The 22,269-nt window shown below is 37.0% G+C and overlaps 1 protein-coding gene across 3 annotated transcripts in view; it reads right to left on the bottom strand.

The window, feature by feature from the left end:
* LIN54 (lin-54 DREAM MuvB core complex component) overlaps positions 1-22,269 on the bottom strand; it is a 72,007-nt gene that overhangs the window by 13,014 nt on the left and 36,724 nt on the right. For all 3 annotated transcript variants that reach the window (XM_065877543.1, XM_065877546.1, XM_065877545.1), the window contains one exon: positions 3,346-3,562. In XM_065877543.1, coding sequence (XP_065733615.1) covers positions 3,346-3,562 — 217 coding nt within the window. The remainder of the gene's footprint in view (positions 1-3,345; positions 3,563-22,269) is intronic.

The raw sequence follows: 22,269 nt of genomic DNA, 5'->3' as shown, positions 1-22,269 counted from the left end.
AGAAATACAGTGATGAAGTTCAGGAAACAGGTTGGTACTAGACCTGTATGTTTGGATCAAAAGAAGTACCATTTCTAATACTGCCTACTGCCACTTCCTCAGTCTAAAGGAGGGATTTAAGAAGACTGAAAGGACATCCCTTTGGGTCTTATTTATGCAAAAGGCCTAGAGCCTGCTATGAAAGAGAGAGGTTGAGATAACGGGATCTAAACTGCTGTGAACACTGAATCAAACAAACTGTTCTGAACAATAAAAGAAAAAGAACAGACTTCCTTGGATAGAAAGACTGTTAATGTTAACAATTTTTTTTTTTTTTTACTTCTGGTGGGGATGGAAGGGTTGATGGCTGAAGACGAGAAGTTGAGAGCCCTGGAAGAACATTAGAGAGAGGGTACTCAGATCTAAAAGGGAGCAGGCCCTGGCAGCAAGGTGACAAACTAGGGAGAAGTGGGTAGGTGGGAAGGTGGGAGACCTCCAGAAGGAGCGTATGATCAGTGGTGGTGATCGCATATCTCTGAATATACTAAAAACTACTAAACTGTACTGTATTTAACAAGGGTGAATTTTATGGTAGATGAGAACTGTATCTCAATAAAGTTGCTATACTAAAAGAGTGTATGACCATGAATTACAGGAGCAGTGCCATGCCATCTGATACCCGATTTGAAATTGTTTCCTGTTCTGTTTTGATTATAATAACCACTGTAGCAATACTATAAGGAATTAAAAGCCTGAATTCGTGCTTGGGACACCGAAGAGAGGACACCCTATACCACTTTGTTCCTTGACAAGGCAATGACAGTCACTGGTTCACGAGCACACAAGCAGCAATTCTGAGGTAACTGTACAGCTAGAGAAATGCAGGAACTTCCTGGTGGTCTGTGAAATGACAGGGAAGGAGTGTGTGTCCTGCCCTTATTCACATCCCATGGGAGACTTGGATGATTCTCATAAGGATAGGACAGGGAAGTGTCCACACGCACGCACACAGAGCTAGAAAACTGGGGAATTCTGGGTTTACATTAGCTTGGCATACGCATGCTGCATTTTAACTGAAATCTGGGGAATGCAGAAAACAGAAAACGTAGTGGTCAGAAAAAAGAACAGTATAAAATATACATGGGAAGGGGGTCATACTTATATAACTATGTCAATAGTCTGGATTTCTCCTCCTCAACTTTTTTTTTTTAAACTGGGGCATAGTTGCTTCCTCCTCAACTTTTGAGCATGGTCCCACATTACCACTACTGCAGTTTTCATAGATGCTGGCATAATCTTTAATTTTTTTGGTCTTTAATAGCAATTCTGAACAATCCTTTCAGACCAGTCTCCTTTGAAACTTTAGAAACCATACCTGCAAGTGTTTGAGGGTTTTTAATTTCTTAAATTGATTTCCTCCCTAACCAAGATTGTAGATTATATTCTAAAGAGATTAACCAAGCAATCTTCTGGGTCCTTTTACTGTGCTACCTGCCATCCAGCCAGTAATTAATACGGTGGAACGTTTGAATACTGGTGTTTGTATGGCTTTGATGGGAAAATGTACAAGATGAGCCCAATTCCCTTTGGTATTTAAGTAAATCCCTCATCGGGAATTAAGCCTTTAGAAAAACACATTAATACATTTTATGAACTACAGCAACTATTCAGTATATCTCTAAAGAAGACTGTAAATTTAACTCGTTATTCCTATGAAATAATATACTTTACATATACCCAGATCTTTTATGGGATAGGAGAGCAAGACAAAAATAGGGAAATATGGGTGGATATGAGGGAAATAGCATGGGTGGCATATGTATATGAGCAGGTGGGAAGAGGGAATATACAGAGAGAGGTGGAGAAGCCAGAGAGACAGAGGGGAGAACAGAGAGGGAAAGTGACGGAAAGCAAAAAAGGAAGCAGCAGGGAAGCAGGAGGGGGGTGAGGGATTGCTAGGAGGCAAAGAGAACAGCGAAGTAGAGAGAAGCAGAAAGACAGACATAAGGTTGGAAAAGAAGGAAATGGTAAATACACTAGAATTATGAAATGTCCAACCCGCTCCTCCACTCTTCCTGGGTCTTCAGCTTCCTCTTCTACTCATACCAAATGCTTATGCCTGATAATGAGTAAATCAGTGCTAACGTTACGCTGGAAATGGATACTCAGCATATGTGTATACACACAAACATAAAATATAACCAACTATATCTAATGACTGCTTTATATCATTATGATATATAAGAAAATTGGACTTGTAGCACTTAGTAGCACTTGCTAAGTACTGAGAGAATATACACTTGACTTCCTCAGTCAGCAGTACATGCAAATTTCATTTTTCCTCTCATTAAGAACACTGTAATAAAAGATTTCCTTTCAAAATCAGTTTAAAGAGGGAATAGAAAATATAATTACTGTTTTATATAATTATGTCTAATTTTAATAGAATACACACTAAAATACTGTTTCCCTCATGCACCCTCCATTTTCTCCCATCAGTAATTTAAAATCCAAGATTTTTCTTCCACTTTCCCTTAGATGAACTAGCTATCAGCAATAGACAGCTCCAACCCTCTGATCCCTTAATAAAACTGAAGGCGCAAACAAATGGTCTTTAATTCATCTATTTACATCCAGCAAACAATAGATCATTCACTTGCCATGTCATTTTGACATTGACAGAATATGCAGTAGTCTTCCAAGGAAAAAAATTAGGCCCCAAATATAAACTGTCCTCATCCTTTCACAGTTTCAATTTTTTAACAAGTAGATAAATATGGAGAAAGGTTATGTGTTTGAGTCTGTGTATGTATATCAGGTGGCTGGAAGTATTAAACACAAACAAAGTAGGACTACAAACAGGAATACTTTTCAGGAAAAATACCAATGAGTAAAATAAAAACATTTAAACTGATTTTCATTAGCAATTACAGATTCAAAATAAGTAAAGGATGAAAGTTCATACTTATCATTTATACCTTGCCTACTGGTCATTTCAACTGACCCCCAAACCCTGTGTAGTTTAGACGGCTTTGTAGCTTAGAAAATAAGATAAATCATTTGGTTCCATTTAAACTATCCCACTGGCATAATGTAGGCTTTTAAACCAGCAATAAAATGGCTACCCACAAATTGATGACTAAGTATGATTATCTGGTATTACAGCACACTGTGTATCAGTTTCTAGCAGAACAAAATACTATAGTTATATACAACTGGGATTCTATTTCACTGCCTTCTGCAACAGCTGCTGATTCATACTCAGCTGAAACGCCATACTTAATCAGGATTTCAGCAAGAAAAGGACCAATTTCTATAATAATGTTCAAAGCATTAATTATTGTTTTTAAAAAAATGGTTACTAACCTTGCTGAAGAGGCTGAGTGTTTGTACTGGGATTCTGACTAACTGGCTGGGTTGAGCTACTGGCTGTTGTGGCAGTAACAAGTCGGACATAATGAAACTTGCTTCCAGGCACTTGAATCTGCTGGACATTGGGAGCAGTTGCCAGAGGAATAATTGTCTTAAATTGTGATGTGCTCACTCCTCCAACAGTGATGGTCTGCACAGCTGATTTCACTGCCTAGTGAACAATACAACATGGCTCTCATTAATCTGTGATTTTATTTTCCTACTTCATTTTTACTCATGACAATTGCTCAAGTAAAAAAGTATGTTCCTGAATTTCATCGAAAGCTGTTGAAAGGAACAACCTGTTCAAAGAGAAATGAATAGTAATAAATACAGGAATGAAACCAAAATTAATGAGTTCTACCATCCCTAGTAGTTAACTTCCTTGACAGTCCAGGTCAGATGACTTGCTATGAAGAAACTATTACTTAAATTGCAAAAACTCACACAGTTTTGTTAACATCAGTTAAAATTTATAAGAAAAAGGTTATTTTAAAACTTTCAGTATTAAGCCTCATATTCAGAAAGAAAGGACACAGATATTTGGTTTTACTGCTATCCACCAAATTAACTACAGCAAATTTCATTTTCACATGTCCTAAAAGAGGAAGAAACCCCAAAGAAAAGCCCTCATTAAGTCTAGCCAATTCTGAAAGGCTTATAATATTCCACAGATACAAATGTACCCACTAACCTATGGGGAGAAGGCCAAATTCAATCCAAAATTACCACTATTTTGGTTGTCTACGGAAACTAATTTTGGATTCAGATCTAATTCAGATCTGACTCAATAAAATCATTTTAATCATTTTTAATCCTTTCCTTCAGTCCAACAAAGAGCAATGTGACTTCCCAAAAAGCTAAATGAAACATCAAAAGCAGAACAGAACAAAAGCCTTTTAAGATGTCTCCAATTGATGTTTAACCAATGTACGACAGACTGTCATACAAAGCAAAGATCCAGACAGGATTCTCTAATTAGTTCTATGGTATTATTTTATAAATAATTACACCACTACCTATTCTTCAAAAAGCCCTCATGCCAAAAGACAGGTGACATGACTGAGGAAACCTATATTCATTATATGGATGATAATTTATAAAAGAATAATTCTGAAGAATTTGAACATTTTCATAAAAGTACAGGGGAAAAAAGGAAGAATGTCATTAGTTTAGAAACTCTATAGATAATACTAAGTAGATTACTTCAGCATAAAATAATTCATACATTATCAGTAGGCAGAGGCACCACAGAATAGATTTTAAATAAAGATAAGAGATAACAGCTGTGATGGTCAGTTAAATGAAAACATAAAACTTAAGAAAAGGGATAAAATGTGTATATATGGAAGCTACTGAAAAATCAAGCAACCTACGAGTCAGATGCGTACAATGGTACAAGAGACATTGTCCTTGGTCTATCGACTCAAAATGAAAAAAGAATACTATTTTAAGAAACAAGGTAGGGGAAGGGGGGTGGATAAACTAGGAGTTTGGGATTAACAGATACACACTACTATATATAAAATAAACAACAAAGACCTACTGTACAGCACAGAGAACTATATTCAATATCTTATAATAACTTATAATGGAAAAGGATCTGAAAAAGAATATATATATGTATAACTGACTCACTTTGCTGTACACTTGAAACTAACAACATTATAAATCAACTATACTTCAGTTGAAAATTTTCTTTAATAAGAAAAAGAAAAAAATATTTAAAAAAAAGAAACAAGATGCCTCAGACGTAATAGTTAAATTTACTGGGTACCTAACACATACAGAGGACATTGCTTTTGAAAACTCTAAGATTATCTGATTTAAATCTAGCAACCAAATTATGAGCTAGGTACAACATGCCACAAGAACCAGGGCTGGTTTAGTTAAGTTTGCACAGTATACCCTTTTTCCAACTCTACGTTCAACATTTCTTTTTTGTTTGCTTGTTTTTGGCCATGCTGCGCAGCTTGCGGGATCTTAGTTCCCCAACCAGGGATCCAACCCAAGCCACGGCAGTGAAAGAGCAGAGCCCTAACCATTGGACCGCCAGGGAATTCCCTCAACTTTTCTGTATCCTAAACTTCAAGCTACAACTCTTACAAGCTGTAAATAACTGGCTCTTTTAAAGATTCTTTTTCTGATGTGAACCTTTTTTTTTTTAAAGTCTTTATTGAATTTGTTACAATATCGCTTCTGTTTTATGTTTTGGTTTTTTGCCTGCCAGGCATGTGGGATATTAGCTCCCTGACCAGGGAGCGAACCCACACTCTTGGCATTGGAAGGCGAAGTCTTAACCACTGGACCGCCAGGGCTTTTTTAGAACAAAACCAGATCTGACTATATTTTTTATCAGTATACATCTATTTACATCTAACATAGTTAATTAACTATTTGGATTTAAATCTACCGTTGTACTGTTTCCTATTTGAACCACCTGTCCTCTTCTGTTCCTTTTTCTCTCCTTTTTTGCCTGCGTTAGTGTCAAATGTTTCATTATTTCATTTCCTCTGTGGTAGTTTGTTATTTATACATTATGTTACTATTCTTATAGTAGTTGCCCTAGAGATTACAATGTTCAATGTAGGAATTAAATTAGTACTTTACACATCACCAAGACAATAAAAGAACCATAGAATGTTAACATCATTTATTCTTGTCCCATCTTTGTGCTACCATTAAGTATTCTTTAATTCTCCATATAGTTTAAACTCTATAAGACATTCATTTAGGGAAATTCACAAATTTACCCTTTCTGTCCTTTCTATACCCTTTCTGTGCTTCCATTTGGGATCATTTTTCTTCTGCCTAAAGAACGCACTTTGGATTTCCTTAAGTGCAGGTCTGCTAATGAGAAATTCTCTACACTTTGGTTCTCAAAAAATGTCTAATCCTTTTTTATAATCTCTCTTTTGCTTGATAAAGTCATCTACTGAATTCTTAATCTCAGTTTTCAGTTTGAAAATATACATCTGATTCCTTTTTATAGTTTCTAATTCTCTGCTGAAGTTCTTCATCTTGTTAAATAAATTTCTGAATATATTAATCTTATTTAAAAAGCAAATCTGATAACTCCACTACCTATACCTCTCCGTTTTGAATAATTTGGTCTGGTTGCCTGATATGCCTAATGATGTTTGACTAAGTGCCAGACTTCGTTTGTGGAAAATTAAGTAAATAACTTGAGGCTTAGAATGATTTCATATTTCTCCAGAAAGCATTCGCTTCGGCTTCTGGCAGGCAGTTAAGAGTAGGGGCAGATTACCCTAAACCAATAACAAACTGAGCTGATTACAAGCTGAGCTTCAATCTTTGGGAGGCCTTGTCCATTTCTGGTTCACTCCTCCCCCAACCAAGACTCCAGTATCTACCAGGCTTCCTCCTCCTTGTTGGCGCCTGAACCCAAAGTTTTGTCTACAAGGTCTATAAGACTGACAGGTCTGCTCAGCTCCCCAACTTTCTGGGACCACTTTCTGCTCATCTTCTCAGTCTCTCAGCCACAACTTACAAATCAGCAAATGCCCTAAGGGGAAGGGTCACACTTAACACCAGGCAACTTCTCTAGGCTTCCCGTGACTTCAGGATGGTGGCCTATAATGTCCTGGCTCCCCTGGTAGGTCTCAGAAACCTTCAAACAAATTTTTAAATTAAATAAATTAAAATTTTCTTTTTAGTTGTTCTTGGTGGGACAGTTGGTCATCAACAAGCTAGTTCTGTATAGCAAAAACAGAAAATCCAGCTGAGTTTTAATCTAGGTTCCAGCATTTCCCAATTGAGTGACCTTGTGCAAGTAACTTAGCTTCTCTGTGCCTAAGTTTCCTCATTTGAAAATGTTAAAATGGCACCTTTCTCATAGGATTGTTATAAGGATTAAATGAGTTAAATTATATAAGGTGCAAATAATAACTCATCACGTATTATAATCCTCAATAAGTGTGTATCATTATCATTATGCCCATTGTAGATGGAGAAACTGAAGCTTGGAGAGATTTAGTAACTTCCCCAAGTTCACACAGCTAAAAGTAGCAGAGGCTGGATTTGAACCAGAGCCAATTCCAAAGCCCATTTTCTTAAGACACTGTAATGCCTCCTACTGTAGACAGTTAATGAACAGTTACTAAATGACTGAATAAAAGTAAATAGCATTTAGTCCTCAAGAACTCTGTTAAAAACTAAAGTTGCACATCTGGCTCTAAGAAACATGAAAGTATTTTTTTAATCGGTTAGTATACTGGATAGAAGTATAAACAGCATTTTTTTAAACTTTAAAATAATTTTAGATTTCACAAGAAGTTGCGAAACTAATACAATGTTCCCATGTACACTTTCCCCAAAAGAAAAACGTCTCACATAACCATAGGACATTATCAAAAACAGTAAATTGACATTTAGTAAAATTATGTAACTATTATGACATTTAGTAACTATTAACTAAACCACACAACAGACCTTATTCAGATTTTACCAGTTTTTATACAGACTTTTTTTTGGATGTACACTAAAGACTGTATAAATTCATGTAACCTACATCACCATCAAGATACAAAATTGTTCCATCACCACAAAGAAACTCTCTTGCACTTCCCTTTATAATTATAACCCTAACTCTTGGCAACCACTGATTACAATGCATTTTTTAACACCTAAAATACTAAGTAACATATAAAAGCTACCAACTTTGTAAAAGACAAAAGCATTTGAATACTACACTTAACTGCTTTGAGAATTCACAAGTTGGTACCTTACTTGAAGTAAAGTAGCCTGAGAAACTCCATGTGAATGCCTCTCTGAACATACCACATTACCAGAAAAACAGTTCATGTACATTCAAGAGAAATATTCAGTTATTGCTATTTCCTGATTTACACCCTTGACAGTTGGGTTAAAAAAGCAAATATCTTAATTTAAATTCAAAATAGCTACATTTAACATGTATTGGTAATTGTCCAGAAAAACGTGGACTTGAAAGATTTTTTTAAAAATCTGTACTATTTCCTAAGCCATTTCTATTTACACATTTATGTCATAATTATATACAGGAATAAATTTCTTTATTATTTTCCAATTAGCAAATGCCAGAAGTCCTTGCTTAATTGAAGATTTACCTAAAAAAATTTTTTTAATTAAAATTTTTTTTTTTTTGGTAATTTTTTTTAAAAAAAGGGAAAAATAAAACACTCTTCCTGTTCTGTAAATGAGGATTCCTATTTGGTGAAGTTGGAGATTGACAGACAGCTCAACCAATATCCAAACACTGAATTTGTGGGATTCCATATAAATATGTTTGCTTTTTTTGGGGGGGCTGGGAGTACACTTTGAAATTTGGTTCTGTTTGTAAACACAGCCTAGACATCATTGTTTGGACATATGAGCTTTGGTTCCAATTTGTCTCAATCTTGTATGTATTCTGGCGAGCAACCTAATACTTCTTTATATTTTGTCTCTATTTGTATGGAGAGAATATTACCACTAAATGAAATTCACATACTGCTTTAGGACACCTGCACAAATTTTGCTGTTCTGAACAGACATTAAGTTGTTATTTGTTTAATCTACTAGAAAATCATATGCTGGTTGGGTAGCATTTACTATAGTGTGTTTGTTTCATTAAACATAAGCTCTTCAAAATCAGATATTACATGAAACAACCTACTTCTGTCACATTAATTATGAAACCCTGAGGTAAACAAAGTTAGACAAAGGTCTTTGCTATGGGAATTCTGAGAGTCTTTAAAATGCTAATGAGCATGACAAAACTCCTAGATGGGTATGGTACAGGGTGTTTCCCAAACTTACTTAACAATAGCTTTTCGGGGAGAAAACGATTCTTTTTTTTTTTAATGTGAATGTAACATACTGGTGCAAGAGAAAATATCATGTAATGACACCTGACAGGAAAGAGTTTTTCACAGAAGTTGTGCTAAAGAATGGTAGAAGTACAATAAATCCTAAGTACCCTGCACCTTGAAAGTCATATTGGTGAAATCTCTTAAAGTTGCAATTCATATGCATTTCTACATAGAATATGACTTAAGACTAGGTTTTAGAGCTAAGTACCTTGGTCACTCATTTTTGCATAATTTCATAAGAGGATCTGATGTTTTTCTTTTTTATTGAAATATAGTTGACATATAACATTATATTAGTTTTAGGTGTACAACATTATGACCTGATATGTATATATTGCAAACTGATTACCACAATAAGTTTAGTTAATATCCATCACTGCACATAATTATAAATTTTTTTCTTGTGATGAGAACTTTTAAGATCTACTCTCTTAGCAACTTCCAAATATATAATACAACCTTATCTATAGTCACCATGCTGTACATTACATCCCCAGAACTTATTTATCTTATGACTGGAAGTTTGTACCTTTTGACCACCTTCACTCTTTTCGACCAAACACCCTGTCTCTGGCAACCACCAATCTGTTCTCTGTATCTATGAGTTCTTCCTTTTTTTTTTTTTTTTGGATTCCATATATAAATGAGATCACACAGTATGTGTCTTTCTCTGTCTGACTTATTTCACTTAGCATAATGCCCTCGAGGTTCATCCATGTTGTCACAAATGTCAGGACTTCATTCTTCTTTATGGCTGAATAACACTCCACTGTATATATGTCTATGTCTGTGTGTTGTGTGTATCACATTTTCTTTATCCATTCATCTGTAGATAGACACTTAGGTTGTTTCCATGTCTTGACTACTGTAAATATTGCAGCTTTGAACACTGGGGTGCATGTATCTTTCCAAATTAGTGTTTTCATTTTTTCTGGATAGATATCCAGGAGTGAAATTGCTGGGTGATATGATAGTTCTATTTTTAGTTTTTTTAAGAAACTTTACACTGTTTTCCATAGTGGCTACACCAATTTACTGTCCCACCAACAGTGCACCAGGGTTCCCTTTTCTCCACATCCTTGCCAACACTTGCTATTTCTTCCTCTTTTTGGTAATAGTCATTCTAACTGGTGTGAGATGATATCTCATTGTGGTTTTGATTTGTATTTTCCTGATGGTTAGTGATGTTCAGCACTTTTTCATGTGCCTGTTGGCCATTTGTATGTCTTCTTTGGAAAAATGTCTATTCAGTTCCTCTGCCCATTTTTGGATCAGGTTGTTTTTTAATTGAGTTGTATATGTTCTTTATATGTTTTGAATTTTAACCCCTTATAAGATATGTGATTTGCAAATAATTTCTCCCATTCTGTAGGCTGCCTTTTCATTTTGTTGATGGTTTCCTTTGCTATAGAGACACTTTTTAGTTTGATGTAGTCCCACCTATGTTTGCTTTTGTTGCCTTTGCTTTTGGTGTCAAATCCAAAAAGTCACTGCCAAAACCAATGTCAAGGAGCTTACCTCCTACGTTTTCTTCTAGGAGTTTTATAGTTTCAGGTCTTACATTCAAGTCTTTAATCCATTTTGAGTTAATTTTTGTGTATGGTATAAGACAGTGGTTCAGTTTCATTATTTGCACGTGGCTGTCTGGTCTTCCCAACACCCACTGTATATTCTTGGCTCCTTTGTTGCAAATTAATTGATCACATATGTGTGGGTTTATCTCTGGGCTCTCTATTCTGTTCCATTGATCAATTTATCTTTGTTTATACCAATACCACACTGTTTTGATTACTATAGTTTTGCAATATAGTTTGAAATCAGGAATTTATAGGGTTCCATCTTAATATGCTTCTAAAAAAAATTTGTGACAGAATGTTTATAGACCTTAACTTCATGGAAAAACTATGTTTATATTATCCTAATTCCCAAACTTTAGGTTACTAAATAAACCTACCAAGAATCAAATTAGAAAGTTTTAAAATGCTTTCAAGCTAAAAGAGACAAATGAGAAAATGAGAAAAGATAAATATATGTGACTAAAGACAGAGTCAAACCTTGAGATGAGTACCAGAACTTTCAACACTGATTTACTGACTGGTGAAATAATATGAAATAGGTTAAGGTATTCATTTGCAAATTTTTCATGGAGGGCTTCCCTGGTGGGAAGTGGTTGGGAGTCCGCCTGCCGATGCAGGGGACACGGCTTTGTGTCCCCGTCCGGGAAGATCCCACATGCCGCAGAGCGGCTGGGCCCGTGAGCCATGGCCGCTGAGCCTGCGCGTCCGGAGCCTGTGCTCCGCGACGGGAGAGGCCACAACAGTGAGAGGCCCGCGTACCGCAAAAAAAAAAAAAAAAACTTTCATGGATATTAACTTAACTTATGTTTTATTCATAGTCATGAGTTATAGTGACAAAGATAAGTAATTTTAAAGTGATGTGTTAGTATTTATGGAAGAATTCAAGAAAAGGGTCAAATGACCATATCTGGCAAGTTTAGACAATGTGCTCTATAAGGCATCAGCTTTAAAAAAGTCAGAAACCAGGGAATTCCCTGGCGGTCCAGTGGTTAGGACTCCACACTTCCACTGCAGGGGGCACATGTTCAATCTCTGGTGGGGGAACTAAGATCCCGCAAGCCGTGCAGCATGGCCAAAACAAACAAAAATCAAATCAGAAACCAGCCCTACTAAGGATTAAAATGCACTATCAAGATAGGGTAAATCAAAAAATATGGGATTAGCCTAAGAACAGAGTGCTAAAGATCAAAGGAATAGATAAAAGGACCCATATATTGGAAAAGTTCATGATGAAATCTGGCATCAATGGAGAATGAGAGTTATTTAATAAATGGTATGGATTAGCCATTTAGTCTGACAAAAAAAAGCTGAATACCTGTAACTCATTCCTTGTAACAAATTCCAAATAGGTCAAAGATTTAACCTAAAAAATAAGGCCAATACTGGCGTAAAGCCAGACATATAAACCAATAAAACAGAATAGAGTCCAGAAATAAACATGTGCATACCTGGTCAAATGATTTTCAACAAGGGTGCCAAGACCATTCAATGTGGAAAAGACAGTCTTCTTAACAAATGGTGCTGGGAAAACTGGATAACGACATGCAAAAGAATGATGCTGGAACCTTTCCCAACATCATATACAAAAAACAACTCAAAAGGGATCCATAACCTAATTGTAAGACCTAAAACTAGAAAACTCTTAGAAGACAACACAGGGCAGAAGCTTCGCAATATTGGATTTGGCAATGACTTATTAGATGATGCCAAAGGCACAGGCAAGAAAAGAAAACAGACAAACCGGACTTCCTAAAAATTTTTAAACTTTGGGTCTCAAAAGATACTGTCAACAGAGTAAAATGGTAACTCACAGAATAGGAGAAATTTGCAAATCATATATCTGATGAAGGATTAAGATCCAGAATATATAAGGAACTTCTAGAACTCAAACAAATCAATTCAAAAATGGGCCAAGAATTTGAATAGACATTTCTCCAAAGAAGATATACAATGACCAATAAATACATGAAAAGATACTCAAACATCACTAATCATTAGTGAAATGCAAATGAAAACTCCAATGATGTACCACCTCACATTCATTAGGATGGCTACTATCAGAAAAAGTGTTGTATCCTTTTTAAAAATTGAAGTATAGTTGATTTGAAATGTGTCGGTTTCAGGTGTACAGCAAAGTAATTCAGTTATAATATAATATAATATGAATCGATTCTTTTTCAGATTCTTTTCCATTACAGGTTATTACAAGATATTGAATATAGTTCCCTGTGCAGTATAGTAGGACCTTGTTGTTTATCTATTTTATATATAGTAGTGTGTACCTGTTAATTCCAAACTCCTACTTTATCCTTCCCCCTCCTTTCCCCTTTGGTAACCATGTTTGTTTTCTGTCTGTGAGTCTATTTCTAATTTGTAAATAAGTTCATTTGTACCTTTTTTTTTTAGATTCCACATATAAGCAATATCACATGGTATTTGTCTTTCTCTGTCTGACTTGCAGTTAATGTGATAGTCTCTAGGTCCATGCAAGTTGCTGCAAGTGGCATTGCTTCGTTCCTTTTTATGGCTGAGTGGTATTCCACTATATATGTATGTGCCACATCTTTTTAATCCATTCATCTGTTGATGGACATTTAGGTTGCTTCTCTGTCTTGGCTATTGTAAATAGTGTTGTTATGAACATTGGGGTGCAGAGACACATTTATCCTAGAGCTTAGTTCACAATTTAAACTCCTGACCTTCAGCTTTGATGGTGGACAGAATGTATCAGTTCTCCTGATTACGGAGAAGAAGAAAGCAACACCAGGACTGAAGCATCTAAACCCGAGCATAGTGAGAGGGCGGGGTGGGGGAGTGCTCCATGGGTGATGTTTGTGTCATCAGTTTGGAGAATCAACACCCTCATTTTCCAGTGGAGGAAACTGAGGCTCAGAGGTTAGGCCATCACATCAACTTTGCACAGCTAGAGAGGGATGGACTTCGACATGAACCCAGTCTTAGGTTATCCAGAGTCCTTGCAGAGGGCACTGTGACCTTGCTCAGCTGGAGAAGGGCTCCATAGAGGAAGGTGGACTTGCCTTTGACCGGAGCCTGACTTCAATCAGTGCTGGACACTTTTCCCTTCATAACATGGTCCCTGGTGACCCTGAGCTCCAGCTGATGGACACCTCTGGCCACTTCTCTCTCTGCAGGGCTTCGGGCTGGGACTCCAGCTGAAAGTGAAGGTTGAAGGACACGTGTCCAACCCTGAATGTCACCACATGCTGACCCCTGGGGCAGGAATAAGGAGTAACTTGCCAAGGTCATGTGTGGGCAGTGGCTGAACTTAAGTCCAACAGAGGACTTTGTGAATCCATGTCCTCCCCTTGAGGTTGGCAACGGCTGGTTTCTCTTTCTTCGGACCCATGCATCCGTGCAAATACCAGACTCTTCTAATAGGTAAGGGAGAACCAGGAGCCAGGTCACCACAGCTGCAGGAACCAAAAGGATGCGAATCCACTGACCTCCTCATGTCCAGCTGAGCACACATTCAGAGACGGAGCACCCTGCTGAAGTCACGCGGGCAGAACCAGAATCGGAACCCAGACTGCCTGCCTCCCAGCCTGGGGCCTTTGGGCCACATGGCCTTTGGGGTTATCCTTGAAGAGGCTGGCTTTTCTTTCTCTTTCCTGCAAGAAGCCGGCAGGAATCTTTCAAGCCAGCAATCCTGAGTCTTCATCTGATCGCTCTGCCCACAGAGGTATTTTGGCCAGATCAATTTAAATGGGGTGAAATTCAATGGCATGGGAGTGAATTGCACAAAAACAGAAACATTTTAGGCCCTTGGATAACTTTTAAGAATGGAAAAGATTAAAAAGCTTTAGAACTACGTGTTCTAACCAAAAGCACGGGTCTTTTGAGACAGATATCTAGAATGGCCAAACTGCAGCCCAATGTATAAATACAATAATATAGCAATAGTAATCATATAGTAGTAATACTGTAGTAACAATGATAGGTAATAATAGTAAGATAGTAGTTTGAGAATTTACCATGTACCAGGTGCCCTGCTACGTGGGTGCCCTGCAGGCACAGGGTCTCATTTAATTCTTGCCCTGGCTGTACCATCTGGGTATGGTCATTATTCCCATTTTAGGGGTGGAGGGAACTGAGGTTCAGAGAGGTGGATTCCTTGTCCAAGGTCACACAGCGAAGTGAAGAGCTGAGATTGTAATCCAGGGACACCTGCCTCCGAGACAACCTGAGACGATTTTGCAAAGGTCACTGGACTCGGGGCAATGCTCCCTCCAGTGCCCCCAAAGCAAAAGGCGACCTCAGGATTTGGAAGAGGTGGGGTCTCTTCCCCCAGTGCGCAGGGAAAACCTCCCTTCGGCCCCGCCCACCAGACCCAGGGCCGCAGAGCCTCCCTCCACCGGGAAGGTGGCTGGGCTCAGAGTCTCCGGGTTGGGCTCCCTCCGTCCTTTACAGCGCCCCGTGTCGGCCCCTTTGAGCGTCCCCGGGGTCCGTGCGGGGCGGGCTGTGCGCGGGCGCGCCCTCCAGCGTCGGCGGGCGGGAATGCACCGCATGGCGCCACGACCTGCAGGTGGACGCGCACCTGGGGCCGCAGCATCCAGATGCGAATTCCCTAACCAAACCTCACAGCGCTGCCTTCTCCCACCATGTATGCGCCTCTTTCCCTCCCCTCTTTCTTTCCTGTTCTGCCCTTTCCCACCACTCCCCATAATCTAATTAAATCAATGGAAGTTTCTCCAGGAAAAGGCACAAAAGCATATAGAATTCAGCCTGCAATTTCAGGATTTCATAGGCCCCTCTTTATCTCATCCGTAAATGTTCTCACTGAGTATCTTAGCAGAGCTTCTTGGATGTAACAAAAGAACGAGGGCATTTTCAATACTGCTATTTCCCCCCCAAAGTCCAGTTTCAATAAATAAATGGAGAATAGACAAAAAGAAAAAGAAAAACAGTGTTGGCAAGGATATGAAGAATATGAACCCTTGTGCATTACTGATGGGAATGTAAAACAGTACAGCCATTGTGGAAAACGGTATGGTGGTTCTTCAAAAAATTAAATATTATAGCATTACCATATGATCCAGAAATTCAGCTTGTGGGTATACATTCAAAAGAATTGAAAGCAGGGTCTCCAAGAGGTATCTGTACACCCATGTTCATAGCAACATTACTCATACGAGCTAAAATATGGAAACAATCCAAGTGTTCATCCACAAATGAATATACATACAATGGAATATTATTCAACCTTAAAAAGGCAGGAAATTCTGACTGGTGAACTTTGAGGACATTATGCTAAGTAAAATAAGCCAATCACAAATAAAGGACAAATAATGTATGATCCCAGTTTTATGAAGTAGAGTAGCTAAAATCACAGAGACAGAAAGTAGAATAGTGACTCCCAAGGGCTAGGGAGAGAGAAGAATGGGTTTAGAGTTGCAGTTTTCCAAGATGGAAAGAGCTCTGGAGATGGACTGTAGAGATGATTGCACAACGATACGAATGCACTTAATACCACTGAAAAATGTACATAAAGATGGTAATTTTTATGTTGCATTATTTTACCACAATACAAAAATCAGATACCCACCTTGCAAGATGGGTTATAAAAATCAGTCAGGATCAAACTGATACAGAGGCTAATATTAATTGAACCATTCCATGAAGTTTAAAAAACAAGAATAAGTCTATCTGTTCTTGTACTTAATTTGTAGTAAAAGAATATTATATGTAAAATAATTACATAAAGTAAAACCAAATAATGATTTTTTAATGGATAAATATTTTAAAATATTGGAGTAAGGAAGACTTATCTAAGCATAGCTCAAAAACTCAAAATTCACACTTGAAGACACTATTTTGACAAATTTAATGTGCAGAATGTCTGCAAGAAAAAAAAGACAACGCCAACTGGGAAAAACGTTTGTAACCACATTGATAACAAAGGAGTACTTTCCTTAATATGCCAAGCAAGCAAAAAAAAAGACAAACCACCCAAAGGGCATCAGAGTTCAGAAGAGGAGTCCAGAAGACACAAAAATATGAACCATTTTTAAAAATACAAATCTGTGTGAGATATTTTAATCAGCTTGGCAAAGACTAAAAATGACTGATAAACAGGAGAACACAGAAGTAGACCCACACAAATACAGTCAACTCATCTCTAAGGAGTAAAGGCAATTCTATGGAGAAAGGATAGTCTTTTCAACGAATGGTGCTGGAACAACAGGACATTCACATGCAAAAAAGTGAATTTCAACACAAATCTTAACATCTGTCACATATGGATCATGGTCCTAAAACTATAAAACTAAACTATAAATCTCCTGTACGATAATAGGAGAAAAATTAGGTTACCTTGGATTTGGTGACGGCTTTTTAGATACAATACCAAAAGTACAGTCCATGAAAGACAAAGTTGATAAGGCAAACTTCATTAAAATTAAAAATTTCTGCTTTGTAAAAGACACTGTTAAAAGAATAAAAAGACAAGCCAAAGACTGGGAGAAAATACCTGCAAAACACATGCTAAGGTCTAAAGATGTAGGAGCCATCTGAGTTCTATTCCAAAAATTTTCAAAACTAAACGGTACCATAGGGATGCAACCAGCAAACTCCAGGCTATGAAAAACTACAGGATATAAACAACCTGATGTTTTGTTTTGTTTTGTTTTGTTGCGGTATGCGGGCCTCTCACTGTTGTGGCCTCTCCCGTTGTGGAGCACAGGCTCCGGACGCGCAGGCTCAGCGGCCATGGCTCACGGGCCCAGCCGCTCAGCGGCATGTGGGATCTTCCCGGACCGGAGCATGAACCCGTGTCCCCTGCATCGGCAGGCAGACTCTCAACCACGGCGCCACCAGGGAAGCCCCTTGATGTTTTTTTTAAAGGCAAGAGGAAAAAAGGAAAATGAAGAAAGTAAGAGAAATATCAATCATTCACAAACTTATCTGAATCCCGAATTCAAACACACTGTAAAAATTTAAGATGACTGGGGAAATGTGAATTAACTAGGTATTTAATGGCATTAAAGGAATGTGGATAAGTTAAAAAAAAAAGTGTCCTTATCTTTTATATACATAAAGAAATATCTACAGATAAAATGACATGATTTACTTTAAAAAAAAAAGTGGGAAGAGAGTTAAAGATGATAACAAGATTAAGTGGATAATTCCAAAGTTGGATGAAGGGTACATGGGAGTTAATTTTACTATTCTAACTTTTTAAATATATTTTAAATTTCTATAGTAAAAAAGCTGTTAATAATATAGCAACAGGCCCCACAGGTATTCAAACAACATAATTATAAAAGCATAAAAACAAAAACAATATAATAACATAGAAAAGAAGTAAATTCTCAGTCATTTACTCCTTCTACTCCTTTATCCTGGCTAATGGGTGCTGACATGAGAAGCTACATACGTACAAAATAATTCAGGCGACAGAATCAATGGGACCTTACAACCTGCAGTCACCTCAACTCTAACTCTTATCAATCTTACAACCTGTGTTAAAGTTTATCAGGAAAACAGATTCCCTTCACTTCAAACTGTACTCACTGGACCATCCCCTAACTCAAACATTTAAGAGCTTCACAGCAAAAGAAGAAGCTATCAACTTCTGAAACCTCTGTCCCAAAACTGTTCTAACTCTCAACTTTCCAATACTGTCATTGCTCATATCACTTCTTGCCTGGATATTTGCAAAACAAATTCAAAATCAGCTTTATGATTCGTCTCTACCTGCCTTGAATCTACCACACAAACACTGCCTAAGTAATTTTTTTGCAAACTTCACTTTCATACTTTTATTATATCTCTTGTTGCCTTAGAAACATTTCATGAGGCTCCATTTAATGACAAAATTAAGTTTAAATTTGCTTGCTTTTGAAAATTATCCATGATCTAAACGTATCTTTTTATGTTCTCCATTCCCTGCAAAGGATTACTAATTCTAATCAGAGTAGTTGTCTTAGTACTCTGTATGTATGTATTCTCATACGTATACATATGTGTTCATCATATGTATAATTACCTCTAGTCCTTCACTCTTGTTGCTGACATCCACTCTAATTCTACCCATAAAAAACCCTTAGCTCAGGGATGCCTTCTCTAATCATCCCAACTGTGGTTGAATCCCCTTATATAGGATCTCATGACATCACATGTCTTTTGTAATTTTATATTTTTGTATATCATTTAATTCATTTCTGTCACATTCCTTTCCACACCTCCGTAGACCTTAGGTTCCACACGTCTACTTTTGCTGTCTTCTATTTCCCCAAAGAATACAGTCCCTAACACAGCGCAGGCACTGCTGAGTGGTGAATGAAGGGACGTCAGGACTTCTCTTTTTCTTTTCTCTTTAGTTTCATACCACCTTGTCTATACCACACAACTTAGCATCTATTTCATTGTTCATTATTGTTTTACATGCATTGAATTTTGTCTGCTTGACCACTGTAAGCTCTTCCATAGTTCCCACAGCCTCAGCACATAGCACACATGGACCTCAATAAATATTGATAGTCACTCAAAAATGGAGAATGGAAGAGTGACTCTTTATAACAGGAAATCTTCATTATTGTTCCGACTTCCAGTTTCCTGCTTAACTAATGTCAACTACCTTTGTTAATATAGCACTACTACACTACATATGGATGATTACACTACAGACTGCTTACTGCTAACCAAAATCCATATTCTCTTCTGCTTCCTAGGCATATAGCCAGATTATATTTCCTAGGCTCCCTTGTAGTAAGGTAAGCCTACAAGACTGAGCTTTAGCTAGTGAAGTGAACGATGCAACATCCATCTGGTCTGGTCCATAAAAGCCTCCCAACATGTGCTTTTCCATGTGTTTTCCCTTCCAGTTGGCTGGAGTGGAGATAACCTTCAGGGAGACTGAGAACTTCACTCAGTTTATTTTAATTTCTAGCCCATTATAAATATTAGCATTTAAAAAGTAAAACTGTCACATTACTTTTTAAAATGCATTCAATGGAATCAAATCAACATAGTGATTAGATACCCACAAGTATCTATTATATTTTTTAAAATATAAACAAAGAACTCTTTAGCAGTCAGAAATTTATATTATTCCTTTTCCTCTGTGAACTTGTGTTTGAATTCCATATCCTCTAAAAATTTTATTCTAGTGTAACATTTTTATCCTTGAAATTCTTTTATCATAATTCTCTGAAACAAAAAGATGTATTTATGTAAAGCTCTAAGTGTTAAATAATTTTGTCTTGAGTTCATAATACAATTATTGTATACACTTAAAACAACAAATATATTACAAATTGTGATTATTACAATATAAAAAGACTTTATTGAAATGCATCTTTCAATAAGATGATCAGACTCATTTTAAAAGATTACTTCCTGTATCCATAAATGAATACTTCACATCACTAGACATTTCAGCATCAATTCTATTCCTGTGTTTTTAAAAATAGTGAAAAACATTATTTTCACAAATAAGTTTATGTGAACAGAAGGATATTTATTGTAATAATATACATTAATACCTGGAAATCCTGAGTTTTATACAAAAATCACATCGTATTCTACCATCAAAAATTATTTTTAATGATCTGTAAACTTACTTATGTCCTCCTTCAATTTATTAGGGGAAAAAAAGGGAAACTGAACTACAAGCAAAAGAATTAATAATCTGCAGTTGTTTGTTTCTCAGTTTCTAGGAAATAGGTAATAAAGGCTTTTTACCAAAACCTATCAAATGATAGGTGCACTGTTTACCCTAATACATTCAGAAATAGGAAAAAAAAATTTTTAATTGTTAACTTCTTGAGGTGATAATGTTCTTTATCTTAATAGAGGTTTTTTTTGTTGCATAGATATATGCATTTTAGCTGAAAACATCCAAATGTTCAAGATTTGCATATTTCAGTATATGTGAATTTTACCTCAAAAGGAAAAAGAAAACCCTCTAAACAAGTAGTGAATTCTAGTTAATGGTATGCTTGATGGAATATTTGGGGAGACATATACTGAACATGGTCAACTTACTCTGAAATGCATTTTAAAAATAAGATGGGTAGGACTTCCCTGGTGGCACAGTGGTTGAGAATCCGCCTGCCGATGCAGGGGACACGGGTTCGTGCCCTGGTCCGGGAAGATCCCACATGCCGCTGAGCGGCTGGGCCTGTGAGCCATGGCCGCTGAGCCTGCGCATCTGGAGCCTGTGCTCCGCAACGGGAGAGGCCACAACAGTGAGAGGCCCGCGTACAGCGGAAAAAAAAAAAAAAGTTGGATAGAGGGATGTGTAAATAAATGATGAAGCAACTATAGTAAAATGTTGAATCTAGAATTTAATTATAGAAGCTTTATAGAATTCTACCCAAGCTAAAAGACCTAGAAGTAGAAAGAGTTCAATAAGTTATATTGGTCATAGATTTCAGAGAAGTAAGAAACTTTTCTTAAACCATTTGCACATAGCTTATGCTCTGAAATTCCTCCCCTGGGAGTTAAGTACATTCTGCATCCTAAATGGCTATGGGATGATTCAATTACTTACCATAGGCAGGGCAAACAGGAAAAATCTGTTTGCCAAATAAGGCCAAAAAAGAAGAGCACTCCCCTGGGTAGAAGAGAAAAACTGACAAGAAGTATGTATAAGGTGTATTCAAGGATGTCCTGGATAATTTGCATAGACTCTTAAAAGAGTAGTATATTTTGAAGACGTATTCATGTTCATTATAAAGATAGTCAGGAAAAAAAGAACCCATCAACATTACGTAAAGTGTGACAGGCCTGACATTTTGAAATATTTACTTACTCTAAGACCAAATTAGTGAGAAAGAAAGGGTTTTGAGGTTTCTAACCCTCAATTCTTTAATCCAGTTTTCCAGGACTCTGCAGACTTTTACCATTTTTGAACTTCAGTTATCCAAAAGTTTAACTATCCTGAAGTCTTTCTGATCAGATTTGATATGAATCAACAGCCCAGCTTCACTCCTTGTGCTAAGTTATCTACCTTTCATAGAATATAGTTTCCCCACCTTAGATGTATAAGCTTTAAAAAAAAAAAAAATAGCCCAGATGGCCATTCTAAAATGAAAGCCAGACTTAAAGATAACCTAGATGTTGCAACCATCAGATAAGGACTTTAAGGTAACTATGATTAATATGTTAACAGACCTAGTAGGAAACGAAGACAACTGCAATAAACAGAGGGGAAATGCAGCAGAGAAATGGAAACTATAAAAGAGAGCCAAATGGAAATGCTAGAAATAGAAAAAACACAATGATCAGAGATGAAGAAGTCCTTCAATGGGCCCTTTAGTAGACTCCACGCAATTGAGGAAAGAATCAATTAATTTGAAGATAGGTCAATAGAAATTATCCAAGCTGAAACACAAAGAAAAAGGAGTGGCAGGGGTGGGGGTGGGGGGCAGAACAGAGCATCTAAGAGCTACGGAACTATCTCAGTCTAACATTTTTGAAACTGGAGT

Source organism: Phocoena phocoena, chromosome 5 (assembly GCF_963924675.1).
Source record: "Phocoena phocoena chromosome 5, mPhoPho1.1, whole genome shotgun sequence".
NCBI lineage: Eukaryota > Metazoa > Chordata > Mammalia > Artiodactyla > Phocoenidae > Phocoena > Phocoena phocoena.
The sequence above is the reverse complement of the archived record's forward strand: the minus strand, read 5'-3'. Positions and strand labels throughout refer to the sequence as shown.